Here is a 12,108-nt window from a genome sequence, read left to right as displayed (position 1 = left end):
GCCCCTCCCTCCTGGGGCAGGGGGGATCCCAGGGGAAGTGGAGGCGGAACCCGGAGAGAGCCGGCACCAGGTGGAGTGCCCCTTACCTTTCAGTGACGCGGGGGGCGACAGGTTTTTCAGCCTGACACCACTGACCAGGTTACAGACTTCTTCACTTCCCTCCTCATTTCTAAGAGAAAACCCTTTTAATTCCTCTGTTGGCTTAACGAAATTCTCTGTGGGGAGATGGGAAGGGAAGGAAGCCAAGAGTTAATATCCTGTCTTTAAAGTCTGGCTTTCCCGTAAGCTCTGAGGTGGATCTTGTGTGAGAAAGAGCAGGAAGAGAGGAGCACCGCCTCACCAGATATTCTGGGATAGCTTGTTTTAAAAAAACTGATTTATGAAAATTGAAATTTACTCAAAATGCTTTTGTTCTCCCCCAACAACTCCCACCCCAGAACAGTAAATGGCACCGATATTGGTGTCTTCCCTAGTATGCACAGTTTGGTAAGAATAGAGTTCACGGGGACTTAGGATCCCTCCCAGCACACACAGTGACCTACATTAGTATGCACACTTGCAGTCCCACGCTCAGGCACAGGCGAGGGAGACCCAGCTCTGATTGGGGCATGACTGCAGCCAGAGATTTAAACAGGGAGGTCTGGAAGGTGACCTTGCCGAGTAACTGGGTCTCCGGGTACCCCAACATGCACCGCCTGCTCCTCCCCGTGGTTCCCCCACACTTGGCAGATTGGAGACACTGTGGTGGGGAGGGGAAGACACCAGTGCAAGGCCCAGGCCGCATCTCCTGCAGAGGTGAGTCCTATGCCAACAGCAAGACCATCAGGTCGTGAAAGAGGGCCCCGTGAGTGGCAGAAACAGCAAGTGGCAGACGATCTGACTCTTCAGTGTGCATGTGGACTTTAAATGCATTGTCTCCAGCAAGGGCTAAAACATGAATGCTGCGTGTGCGCAGCCCTTGAGGTGCTTAAGAGCTACGAGACACATAGGCAAGTGGTAACACCAGGAAGAGTGACTAAGAACTGAAGAGCAAAGACTAAGCCAGGTACTATGGAGCACACTTGTATTCCCAGCAACCTGAGAGGCTGAGGCAGGAGGATCACAGGCTTGAGGCCAGCCTCAGCAATTTAGCTAGACTCTCAGCAACTGAATGAGCCCCCCGTTTCAAAACAGAAGAATAAAAAAAGGCTGAGGATGTGGCTCAGTGGTAAAGTATCCCTGGGTTCAATCCCCAGTGCCCTCCCTTCCCCCCAAAAAAGGCAAAAAAAAAAAAGCAAGCAGAAGAGTGATGGTGGATAGGAACAGGTAAGTGGGGGTAGAGTCACCAGAAAGCAAATGCTGAGCCATTAACTCAGCTGGGAACCGGGTGGAGAAAGGACAGTGCCTTAAGTTACAAGTGTTACACCAGGGGGTCCCTGGGAGAGCCGACGCACACCTGGCAATATATAGCACCTGGGATTAAAAGTGAGATTAGGGCTGGAGATCACACACGCACACACACACACACACACACACGCACGTCAAATCCAGCAAAATATGAATAAATGGAAACGTCGGGGGCGGGGGGCGGGGGAGAAAGCAGAGAGTGAGGGTGAAGCCCGGGACCCCCACGGGAGGGTTTGCCCAGGAGAGGGAAGGGGCACAGGAGGAGGGTGTGATGGGGAAGCCCAGGAAGGGGAGCACCCGAGAAGAGGCCAGTGTGTGGGTGTGAGAGGCGAAGGGGACAGCGAGCGTGCTGCCCTGGGCTGCGCATACTCTCCCCGGGGACCCACTGCTAAAGCAGCCGCGCTCTGCATCGCTCCATCCACGGTTACCCAGGGAGCCTCCAGGCACAAGGCACCCTTCCAGGATTGGGCACTCTGGAGTTTACAAAGCTCCTGCCTCACGTGGGGACGGACAGACCATAGCTAACAAGTTAACAGGACGCCTCATGGTGTGACTCGGTCGTGTAAACGGGAGGAGAGAGCGAGCGCTGGGCGCCTTGTACTCAGGGCCACCTGCTCCGCGCTGGGTTCCTGCACAGAGAGGTGCTTCGGGAAGGTGTGAACACATGCTGCACAGCCTGCGCCCTCTGCTCCCAGACACCTCACTCCGTGTTTCCTGAGAACAGCGACACCTTTACAGAACTCAGTACACTTACAGCCTTTGGAAAAGGTGACATGGACCGGCTCCTGCAACCCTCTGTCCACCTGCCAGTTTGTCAGCTACCCCACAGTGTCTTTTAACATCTCTTTTTCTTCCAAAAAGAGATCCAGTCTCGGATCGTGTATTCATTTCAGACTTTTAACTGAAGTGAAATTCATGGAACCTACAACTAACCATCTTCAAAGGGTACAGTTCAGGGCACTTGGCGCAATCACGATGTGCTGGCGCCCGCCATTCCTGCTCCTTGTGGACTTCTCCAGCTCGTCCCCTTTTCTCCCCACTGGCTCTTCTCGTTCCTGGAACCTCCCAGCAACAGGCCTTCTCTCTGTCTGTCCCCAGATCCATTCGCATGCATTTATTCCCTCCTCCGTATCAGGAGCCAGCGTCAGAGTTGAGTGCCGGTGATCCCTGCTTCTCATGGAATCTCGTGGCTTATGGTGGCTCCCTGGACACTCCACTGGGGTGTCCTTGGGTTAGAGATGAAAGGTCAACTCCTCAACTGTTCCCAAAACACAAGCTCCCTGGTCTCACAGAAGACACTGAGAAGTTTTAAAGCGGGGAAACACTTGACTCATTTAATCTTTTAAACTTTTATGAGTGCATGTTAATCATACAGGATGCCCGGATTCACTGCGGTGTGTTCCTGCGTGCCCATCTCATACTTTGGTCATTCTCGTCCTCTCTCCCCATCCCCTCCTCTTCTCTATGATGTCTCCCTCTTACTCTCTCGCCGCTCCCCTTCCCCCACTCCACACAGAGGGAGCACAGGACACGGGTTCTTCTATCTGGTAAGTCTCGCTGACTTACTCAGAGATTGCTGCTCTCCAGTCCTATCATTTTCCTGCAAATGACGATTGTCCTCTGTGATACTCCAGTGTATGTATCTGCCACATTCTCTCCATCGGTGACAGATACCTAGTCTGATTCCACGACTTGGCTACTGTGATTTGTGCCATGATAAACATGGGTGCGGGTGTCTCTGGAGTATGCTGACCTCAATCCCTTTGGGTAACGACCCGGGATCGTATGGTAGTCCTAACTTTCGATTTTTGAGAAATGTTTATCCTGATTTCCGTAGTGGCCATACCAGTTTACACTCCCACCAGCAGTGGGTAAGAGCTCCTGTGTTCCCCTGCATCTTCAACAGCATTTATTGTTATGTGCCACTAAATTCAGCCCCAGAGGAAGAATCTGACCCTGCAGACTGAGTGGTGACCGAGTGGTTCAAGCCGTCAAATCACCATCGCTCATTGAAAGTCACAAAAATGAAAGATCCCCTTCCGGGGAGACAGAGAGGCGAGCTCTCTCCCTCTTCTCCTGCCACATACAACTCAAACACAAGAAGACACCCAGGAAGAGGGGGAGCAGACCAGCTGGGGACCTGGGGACCCAGGGAACATCGTGGCGGAGAGCTCCTGGGTTTCTTCTGCCTCACACCTACCAGACTGGGAGCTGCAGAATCCGGCAGCTCAGAAACACCTCTCAGAAAAGCCTCAAAGCGAAGGAGCTTCCGTCTACTCCCCGAACTGTATACTCAGCCCGCTCTCTGGCCCCTCCTCCTCTGGGCAAGGAGATTGTTTCCCTGAGTTTCCAGCTGGTCTGGGTCGTGCCATCCCTCGCGGCAGGCTCCGCAGCGTGGGCCCTGTGCGCAGCCTCCTGCGCTGGCACTTCACCTGGGGCGCCGCCGAGCTCTTCAGGTCTGACCCTGGCGGCTTTCCTGGCTGACCCAGGTGTGTGCTGGCCTAGTTCAGGGGTCTGGCCTCTTTGTCCTCTTACAGTTTGGGTGTCAGACCCAAGGTTTTCGCCCCCCTCAAGCCCTCTGACCCTGCAGGAAGCAGCCTGTGGAAGGCCCATTCTCAACACTTTCTCCACGTGAGGACAGTGACAGAAGACCACTAAGTGCCCGGCGTTGTGGCGCCGGCAACTCAGGAGCCCGGGGCAGGAGATGGTGAGCTGAGGCAGCCTGGGCAACTGAGTGAGACCCTGCCTCAAAACAAAAAGCACAGGGGGCTGGAGACGTAGCTCAGTGGCCGAGCACCCCGGGCTCAACCCAGTACTGAAACAAGACAAAGAGTCCGCGAGAGACTTACTGAACAGGTTGTTCCAGGTCACCTTGGTCTTGTCCTCAGGCTCCATTTGCTGGAAAACGAGCACCTGGTGGCGGTCCAGGTTCCTCAGCAGCTCCTCGCAGTAGTAGGGGATCCTGCAGCTGCCCTCCACCAGGTACCTGCCGGCAAGACAAGGCGGCGGCCCTCACTGCAGAGCGCCTGCCGCCACTCGAGACGACCCCCTTCCCATTCTCCATGTGCCCCACTTTGCTCTCGAGTTTCAGGGGTTGCCTTCATCTGGTTCTTTTTCTTTCTCTTTTTAAATTACATAAAACATTTTTATCTTCCCAAAGTTAAAACTAAATAAAAGGTGCATCCTCAGTCTTGCTTCTCTTCCCTAGATGCAGGTAACAACTGGATGCATTTTTGGTTTATCCTTCCAATACTTTTTCTAAAATATATGAACAAAAGTGTGCATGGGTGTACACACACACACACACACACACACACCCCTATTCCACTTTTCTGAATAAAGGCATAGCACCAACCATGCATCCTGCTCCTCCCTGCCGATCACAGGTCTCCCTCACTTCTGTTTACTGCCCTACAGTCCTCCGGGATTCATGCATCCTAGGGTGTTGAACTTAGCTCCCCTTGGAGATGGACATTGGATCGCTTCCAGTCTCGTATTAATACAAATAGAGTTTGACAGAAACTTTGTACATATGTGACTTCATATTTGTGTCAACACATCTTTGAGATAGTCTCCTAGAACTGGGATTGCTGGATCAAAAGGAAAATGCAGGTATGTAGAGAGAGAGAGCGGGGAGGGGGAGAGAGAGAGCCCAATGCCTGACTGGAGTTATTCTATTTTGAGCACTGGGGACTGAACCTTAGGGTGCTCTATCACCTGAGCTGCATCCCCAGCCCTTATCTTGTTGTTTCAGGATAGGGTTGGGGTTATTTTAAATGACCCCTTGTCCAAGCCATCTTCCTTCCAGGAGCAAGGCAACATCGTTAGAAAGAACAAAAGCAGAGAACAGGAGGGTTGTCAGCAGCCAGCCCAGGAGAGACACTGTCGTCTGGGTGGGTCAGCACCTGCCTGCAATTCCAGCTACTGGACAGGGAGAAGCAGCTTAGCGAGACCGTCTCTAAATGAAATAGAAAGGGCCCGGACGCAGCTCAGGGTTAGAGTGCTTGGCTGGCGTACTCGAGACCCTGGGTTCCATCCTGAGAGAGAGAACTAGTGCATGCTGTTAGGGGGCTCATCTCAAGGCCCCAGTGGAGGCACCCTGAGGAGCTCGGAGAGTCAGCCTGGACAGCTGCCACAGACAGACCACACACCTGCCGGCCACGGGAGACATGGTGGGTCGCAGGCCACAGCCTGCCTTTCCCACCACCTTCTGTGACTGTGCTCCTAGTGACTGTTATCATGGGTAGACCACAACAGGTAGACCCAAGTCCAGCTTGATGCAGGGGAAACACCCGCTGAGCAGGGTGTGGGGAGGGGCAGCGTGGAGCCACAGGAAGAGGTGAGCAGCACCGCCCCACCAGGCACAGCATGCGGCCCCTCTAAAGGCAGGGCCAGAAAAACACTGGACAGGCATTTGCAGGCACATCCTGGAGCGTCTGATGACCTGGGGGCGGCGGAAAGCGTGACTTACGTCTCCAGCTCTTTGGGGATGCTGCGCACGTTGAGGTCAAGGCAGACCTTGTTGCGGATGTCGCTGGGCTGCATGGGCCCCAGGGTGATGTAGGTGGTGTTCCTGTTCTTCATGATGGCACTGGCTGCCGCACAGGGAAGGCCCACGAAGGGCGACAGGGACATGATGATAAAGATGGGGACCGTCCGGATGAGCTTCTCCATGAAGGTCCAGGAGGCCACGTCCACAAACTGGGCCTCATCGATGATGAAAATGATTCTTTCCTCCTTCACTGTCTGGACAAGGTGACAAAAGAGAAAGAAAAATGCTGCAGGACTTCAGGGCTTTGTGCTCTGCGGCAGGCGGCGTATCCGTGCTGTCTGATGGTCTGTTACGGTGAAGGGAAAGAACCAAGCCGAATCTTTGTCTTTTCAATAACTCTGCATGAATCTGAATTTCAACAACTTACAATTCATATCAGTTACCACCAGTGGACTCTTATTTGGGCAAACCTGGGTATAATGATGATGGAACGGAAGGAAGTCAGGCAGGCAGGAGAGGCGAGCCCCAGGAGTGGGCTTGAGGGACTCCTCTGAGTCTGTTTAAATTCTGAATTGATTCTGAGCTCAAAGCTGGAAGACTGGAAGAGAGGGGAGCACCTTTGGGCCCAGCTTTCACGTACTTCCAAATGTTTCCTGGAGCCAGAGCCCCTTGGGCGGGTGGCCAGTGGCTGACACACAGGTGCTCTTACCTGTTCCAAGATCTTCATGAACAGTGCTTCCAACTGCTTCTGCTTTCTCAAAGTGCTCATCCTGGAAATCTCCCGAGAAATAGGGAACTGTATGAAAAATTATGAGAACACTGAGTGCAGGAAACAGTGAAGGAACTTCCAGCTGTGTGACCCTGGGCGAGCCACTGAGCTGCCTGTGCCTCGAGGGAGATCCTCCTTGGATGTCCTTATGTCTTTTCAGCCCTGATGGCCTGTCCTTGAGCCAAGGGAAGAAGAGAACACACCCAGTGTTTGCATGGGCATTCAGTTGTGGGAGAAAGTGACCCTGTGCTCAGGCTGGCTGGGACTGTGCAGCTCTACTGGAGAGGAACCAACAGGTGGCCATTAGCCAGGCGCGCTGGCACACACCTGTGATCCCAGCCACTCAGGAGGCTGAGGCAGGAGGATCAGAAGTTCAAGGCCAACCTGGGCAACTTGGTGAGACCCTGTCCCAAAATAAAATGTAGAAATTTTAAAAGGGGCCAGTGAGGTCGCTTTGTGGCAGAGCACCCCTGGGTTCAAGTTCCAGTACCACACACAAACAACCCAACAAAACCGGGGGCCGTTTGGGACTTCTTGAGTGTGGTATTTCCAGATACCTCCAGAAAGTCTTCTGAATGTGGATGTAGGGGCTGGGATGTGGCTCGAGGTAGAGCTGTGCATACGTAGTATGTGCAAAGCCCTGGCTTCAACCCTTAGGACCTTGTTACTGTTAAGAAAAGAACATGGTGGATTTTCAGGAAGGATTGGGAGCTACTTCCTCACCACCTGGTGCTCTAGTGAGACAAGGGTAATAAAGCCAAGGAGATGTCAATCACGAAGCCTCAAGGAGTGGCTGTGCTTGCCCTGTGGCCCTTCCCTGCAGAGCCCAGTCCTAGCGGGTACCTGGACGTGGAAGATGTCGTTGAGGAGACAGTGGAACTTCTCGTCCAGCAGCCTCCTGACTCTGCTTTGAAGGTTGCTCTGCCGCTCCTTGTAGTGTCTGCAAGTGTCCAGACCCAGCACGTTGGCCATGAGTATCTGGACGGTGTAAAAGTTCTGATGGAAGCTGATCTTAGTCAACGCGATAGCAATGGTTCTGTTCATGAGAAACCAAGAGTCAGAAGAGAGTTTGGCTTACAGTTTTCAGAAATACTGAAGTGAAGAGGAGCTCTGACTCCTCTGGTTCAGCCGCGACGACGGACTCTCCAAGCTCCGTGGCAGCTGCTGCTTTCTGCTGCCGACGTTCCCCTTCCCTGTGCACCCTGTGCACCCAGCTCCCGCCACCTGGCCCGGCTGTCCCTGCCCCTGCCCCATGGATCTGACGGCGGCGCCCCACAGGAGCCTGAGGGAGCTGGCTGGTTGCCCACTGGGCTGAAGGTGTTGCTCCGTGGAGGAGCTTACCTCGGCACAGGGCCCTGGCCTGAGCCCCGTCCTGGGAGGGGCGGCCCACCCCACCGGATCACGCCTACCCGGAGCTGTTCATGGTTCCCACTGCCCAAGGGCCTGCGTCCACGCTCCCTTCTGTGACATGAGACTTCCCGAGGTCTCACCGTCAGCCCTGCTCTCTGCCTAGTGACCTTCCTTCACTGCCAGCAAGTGGATGCATCCTCGCCACCTTTGCTGAGGTCATCCGTGCATCCTGGAGTGTCCCTGGAGTTGCTGGTGGCCCCACGTGGCCCCCCATGGCTGTTCATCTGTTAGCCTCTCAGGCTGCTCCTGGAGACCCTCCTTGCTGCCCAAGGCTGGGTCACATTCCCTTCTCCCTGAGGGCAGCGATCAGGTATTGCTCGGGATCATTGATCCGTCCCCCCAAGTCCTTGCGCTGAAGTCATGGCCCCAGGGATCTCTCATTTGAGGACAGGATGGTTAGAGAGGGATGAGTTAAGATGAGACCTTATTAGAGATGGCTGGGTCCCCGAACCCCCTTGTCTGGTGTCCTTATGAAAAGGGGAGATTTGGACCCAGAGACTACAGGGGAGGCTGCCACGTGCAGACCAAGGCAGATGTCTGGGTGACGCTTCCACAAGCCAAACAGCATCCGACGGGGCCGGCCAGCTGCCAGAAGCCAGGAGAAAGGCCTGGGAGAGCTCTTCTTCCTCGACCCGGGAGGGAGCAGCTCAGCTCTGCCTGGACCCTTGGCTGGGCCCCCAGAACTGTGAGACCGGCTTCCCTGTTGTCAAGCCACCCCGTCCGTGGTTCTCTGGTGACCTGCACAGCCCTCAATGGTCCCGGACCCTGTGGGACCTGGTAAGTGCCTACGTGAAGGAACGCCTCCCCCCTGCTGTGGATCAGCCCTGGCAGCGGGCAGGGTTTTGAAACGGGCTTTCCTCAGGCCTGACATTGAGGAGTGATAGAAATACAGGGGTCAGCAAGTAGTTTCCCCTTCACCCCTTAGAGGGACACCATAGTCATCCTTGTGGTCATCATTACTGTCACTTCTGCAAGGGGCCAGGCAGACTGTCCCAGAAGGGGCCTTCCACACCCCACACATGAAGATAGAGGAACAGTGTAAGATATTATATTAGCTCCGCCTTCCAGAGCAAGTCCCCAGGACGGTCACTGTTCCACTCACAGGGTGACAAACTTGTGTGGGTTCTGCTGGCGAAATCTAGCCCTGATCACAATGTCTATGCTAGTGGTTCTCAACCTGTGGGCATGTTGGGATTATTTAGGAAGTTTAAAATACCCAAGCCCCACCTGGCTTCAAATCAGGATTTCCAGCAACCAGACCAGAAAGTTTCTCTTTTCCTTAGTTCAAAATATTTATCAGGGCTGGGGATGTGGCTGGGTGGTAGAGCACTTCCCTAGCATGCATGAAGCCCTGGGTAAAATTCTCAGCACCACCAAAACAAAAAGAATTAATCTTGTTAATTCATCATCAAATTTGGCACAGGGTCATATCACCCCAAAATATTCATCATCATCTATTTGGTGCAGGGTCATATCTCCCCAAAACTATTGAAATGCCAAGTAAATGGAGCTGCTCTCTAAGGGGGCAGGGCCTCTGACAAGGAGAGGGAATTCCCAGGACTCACCTGTGGTTCTCACCTTGAGCCAGGTACTCAATTTCCATAAGTATCTGGCTTTTTCCATATCCAAATAATCCTTCGTACATTAGGATTCGGCTGCAGTTAGACATCAAGAATTCCTTCATGGTACGCATAAAGTATCTGATCTCTTTATCACGCCCTATTGTTTTCATTTATTTTTTTAAAAAAAGAGGAGCAAAATCAGCAACACAAAGAAGTCCAGATATTTAAAAAAGCACAGAGGGACACCCCCCTCCAAGACTATCCTAGGAATTTACATGGCATGGTTCAGACTTTACTGAGGCCCTGCAAACTTTTTAAAATCTTTCTCGAGAATTTTCCAGTTAACAAGGTGATTTTGCAGTTGTATTTTAGTACCACAGTTGTAAAAGAAAGTTGATTTTTTTTTCCTGTGCTGGGGATGGAACCCCAGAGCCTCTTGCATGCTAGGCAAGAGCTTTGGAACTGAGCTACAAGCCAGCCCCTCAGTAAAAGTATTATTTTAAACTCATTATAATTCCATTTAATTTGCTCATACTAAATGGAATTAAACCAAGTCTATTAATACTAAAGCTTGCTTTTTCTTTCTACATCATACTAGTAGTAAACTATAGATTTATTGAGATTAGAGCTCTAATACTGAACAAATATAGAGAAAACATTTTTATTTCCAATTCTGTGATGAAGGAAATCTTCCCTCATAAATGCAAACCACATTGTCTCGGGGCTGCTAAGAAGCGTTATTAGGGTTAAGAAAATCCAATTCACCTCCAGAAATCATATACATTATTATTACCATAAGGGCAACCTAAATTATTTTTAAAAGTTAATTTTTTTTTCCTGATTATAAAACTAACACTTGCTCACTGTGGAAAATATGGGAAACTCAGGAGAAGGAAAAAAGAGCAAAATAAAAATCACCTTGGGTTCCAACCCTGTCACTGTTATTTTTCTTGTGTTTTTAAATACAAGCTCAAATCAGAAGCTCAGCTCACAGCCCTTGAAACTTGGGTGATAGGAGAGAGGCAAAAGGACCATGATTTCAAAACATGGAGCATTTCTGTCAAGAGACTGAGGGACAAGATGGGTGCCGGGGAGCACCTGTAATCCCAGCAGCTTGGGAGGCTAACGCAGGACGATGTTCGTGAGGTCCTAAGCAACGTAGCCAGACCCTGTCTCTAAATAAAAAATTTAAAAGCCTGGAGATGGGGCTGGGGATGTGGCTCCAGCGGTAGCGCGCTCGCCTGGCATGCGTGCGGCCCGGGTTCGATCCTCAGCACCACACACAAACAGAGATGTTGTGTCTGCCGAAAACTAAAAAATAAATATTAAAATTCTCTCTTAAAAAAAAAAAACAGCCTGGAGATGTGGCTCAGCGGGTAAGTGCCCCTGGGTTCAGTCCCCAGCACCAATCAAGACAAACAGAAGAAATACTTGGGGACTAAGGGCCAACTATCACTTCTTTGTGGGACAAAAGATTGTGGAGGACCCATCTGTAATTCATGGATAAAGACTCAGATATTAATCCAAGTGTAGACATTTTAGGAAAAGCAGCTGTTAATGTAAGTATCTGGATATAGATTAGCAAGAACCACTCTGCACACCGGATGGCTGTGTGTGTGTGTGTGTGTGTGTGTGTGTGTGGTTCTGAGGATGGAACTGAGAGGTGCTCTACCACTGAGATCATTGCTAGCTTTTTTATTTTGAGACAGGGTCTCATTAAGTTGCTAAGGACCTCACTAACTTGCCAAGACTGGCCTCAAACTTGTAATCCTCCTGCCTCAGCCTCCCTAATTGCTGGGATTATAGATAAAAACCACATCTGGCTCATCTATCTATAACTATATCTATATCTATCTATCTATATATTTATAATGCTTTATTTATTTATTTTTATATATGTTTTAAAAGACACAGGTTCTTGCTGTGTTGTCCAGGCTGGCCCTGCACACCTGGACTCAAGCCATCCTCCCATCCTCTTGCCTCAGCCTCCCAAGAAACTGGGAGCCCAGGCACACGCCAACACACTGGCTTATGTAACATTTTTAAATAGGTGTAAGTAATCCTGGGTGTTAGAATTCCGTGGGGAAGGAAGTGGGAGAGCATATGTGAGTGTTCCTGGAGTATTGCTACTTGTCTCTTTCTTGGCTTGGAGTATGGTTCTATTCTCATTTTGTGATAATAAGCTGCAGGCTCTTATGGATGCACTATTCTGGATGTCCTGTGGTTTCGGGCTGGGTGTCAGTCAGTGATGGAGTGCTTGTCTAGCATGCACAAGGCCTTGGCTTCGTCCCCAGCACTGCAAAAAAAAAAAAAAAAAACAGGTTTTTTTCAAGTCAAGTCTTACTACCTACCCAGCAAAGGGTAGCCCTCATTTCTGTTGCAGATGAGGTATGCCATCCCAAACATGCTGAAGGAGAGAAAAGAGGTCAGATTTAAGATGGGCAAGATGAGGGCCCGAGCGTCTGGCTCTAGTCCCCAGGAGTCTCCCT

At 51.3% G+C, this 12,108-nt stretch overlaps 1 protein-coding gene across 2 annotated transcripts in view; it reads right to left on the bottom strand.

Annotated features, from left to right (window-relative positions):
• Adcy10 (adenylate cyclase 10) overlaps nucleotides 1-12,108 on the bottom strand; it is a 56,423-nt gene that overhangs the window by 29,144 nt on the left and 15,171 nt on the right. For both annotated transcript variants that reach the window (XM_046429990.2, XM_046429989.2), the window contains 7 exons: nucleotides 11,971-12,026; nucleotides 9,623-9,776; nucleotides 7,491-7,683; nucleotides 6,588-6,674; nucleotides 5,858-6,132; nucleotides 4,236-4,372; nucleotides 87-215 (listed from right to left, as the gene is read on the bottom strand). In XM_046429990.2, the coding sequence (XP_046285946.1) occupies nucleotides 87-215; nucleotides 4,236-4,372; nucleotides 5,858-6,132; nucleotides 6,588-6,674; nucleotides 7,491-7,683; nucleotides 9,623-9,776; nucleotides 11,971-12,026 (1,031 nt within the window). The remainder of the gene's footprint in view (nucleotides 1-86; nucleotides 216-4,235; nucleotides 4,373-5,857; nucleotides 6,133-6,587; nucleotides 6,675-7,490; nucleotides 7,684-9,622; nucleotides 9,777-11,970; nucleotides 12,027-12,108) is intronic.

The sequence above is a fragment of the Marmota monax genome, unplaced genomic scaffold (genome assembly GCF_021218885.2).
Source record: "Marmota monax isolate L192 unplaced genomic scaffold, Marmota_monax_Labrador192_F-V1.1 WCK01_AAM20220418_F8-fsc00055, whole genome shotgun sequence".
NCBI classification, from domain to species: Eukaryota; Metazoa; Chordata; class Mammalia; order Rodentia; family Sciuridae; genus Marmota; species Marmota monax.
The sequence above is the reverse complement of the archived record's forward strand: the minus strand, read 5'-3'. Positions and strand labels throughout refer to the sequence as shown.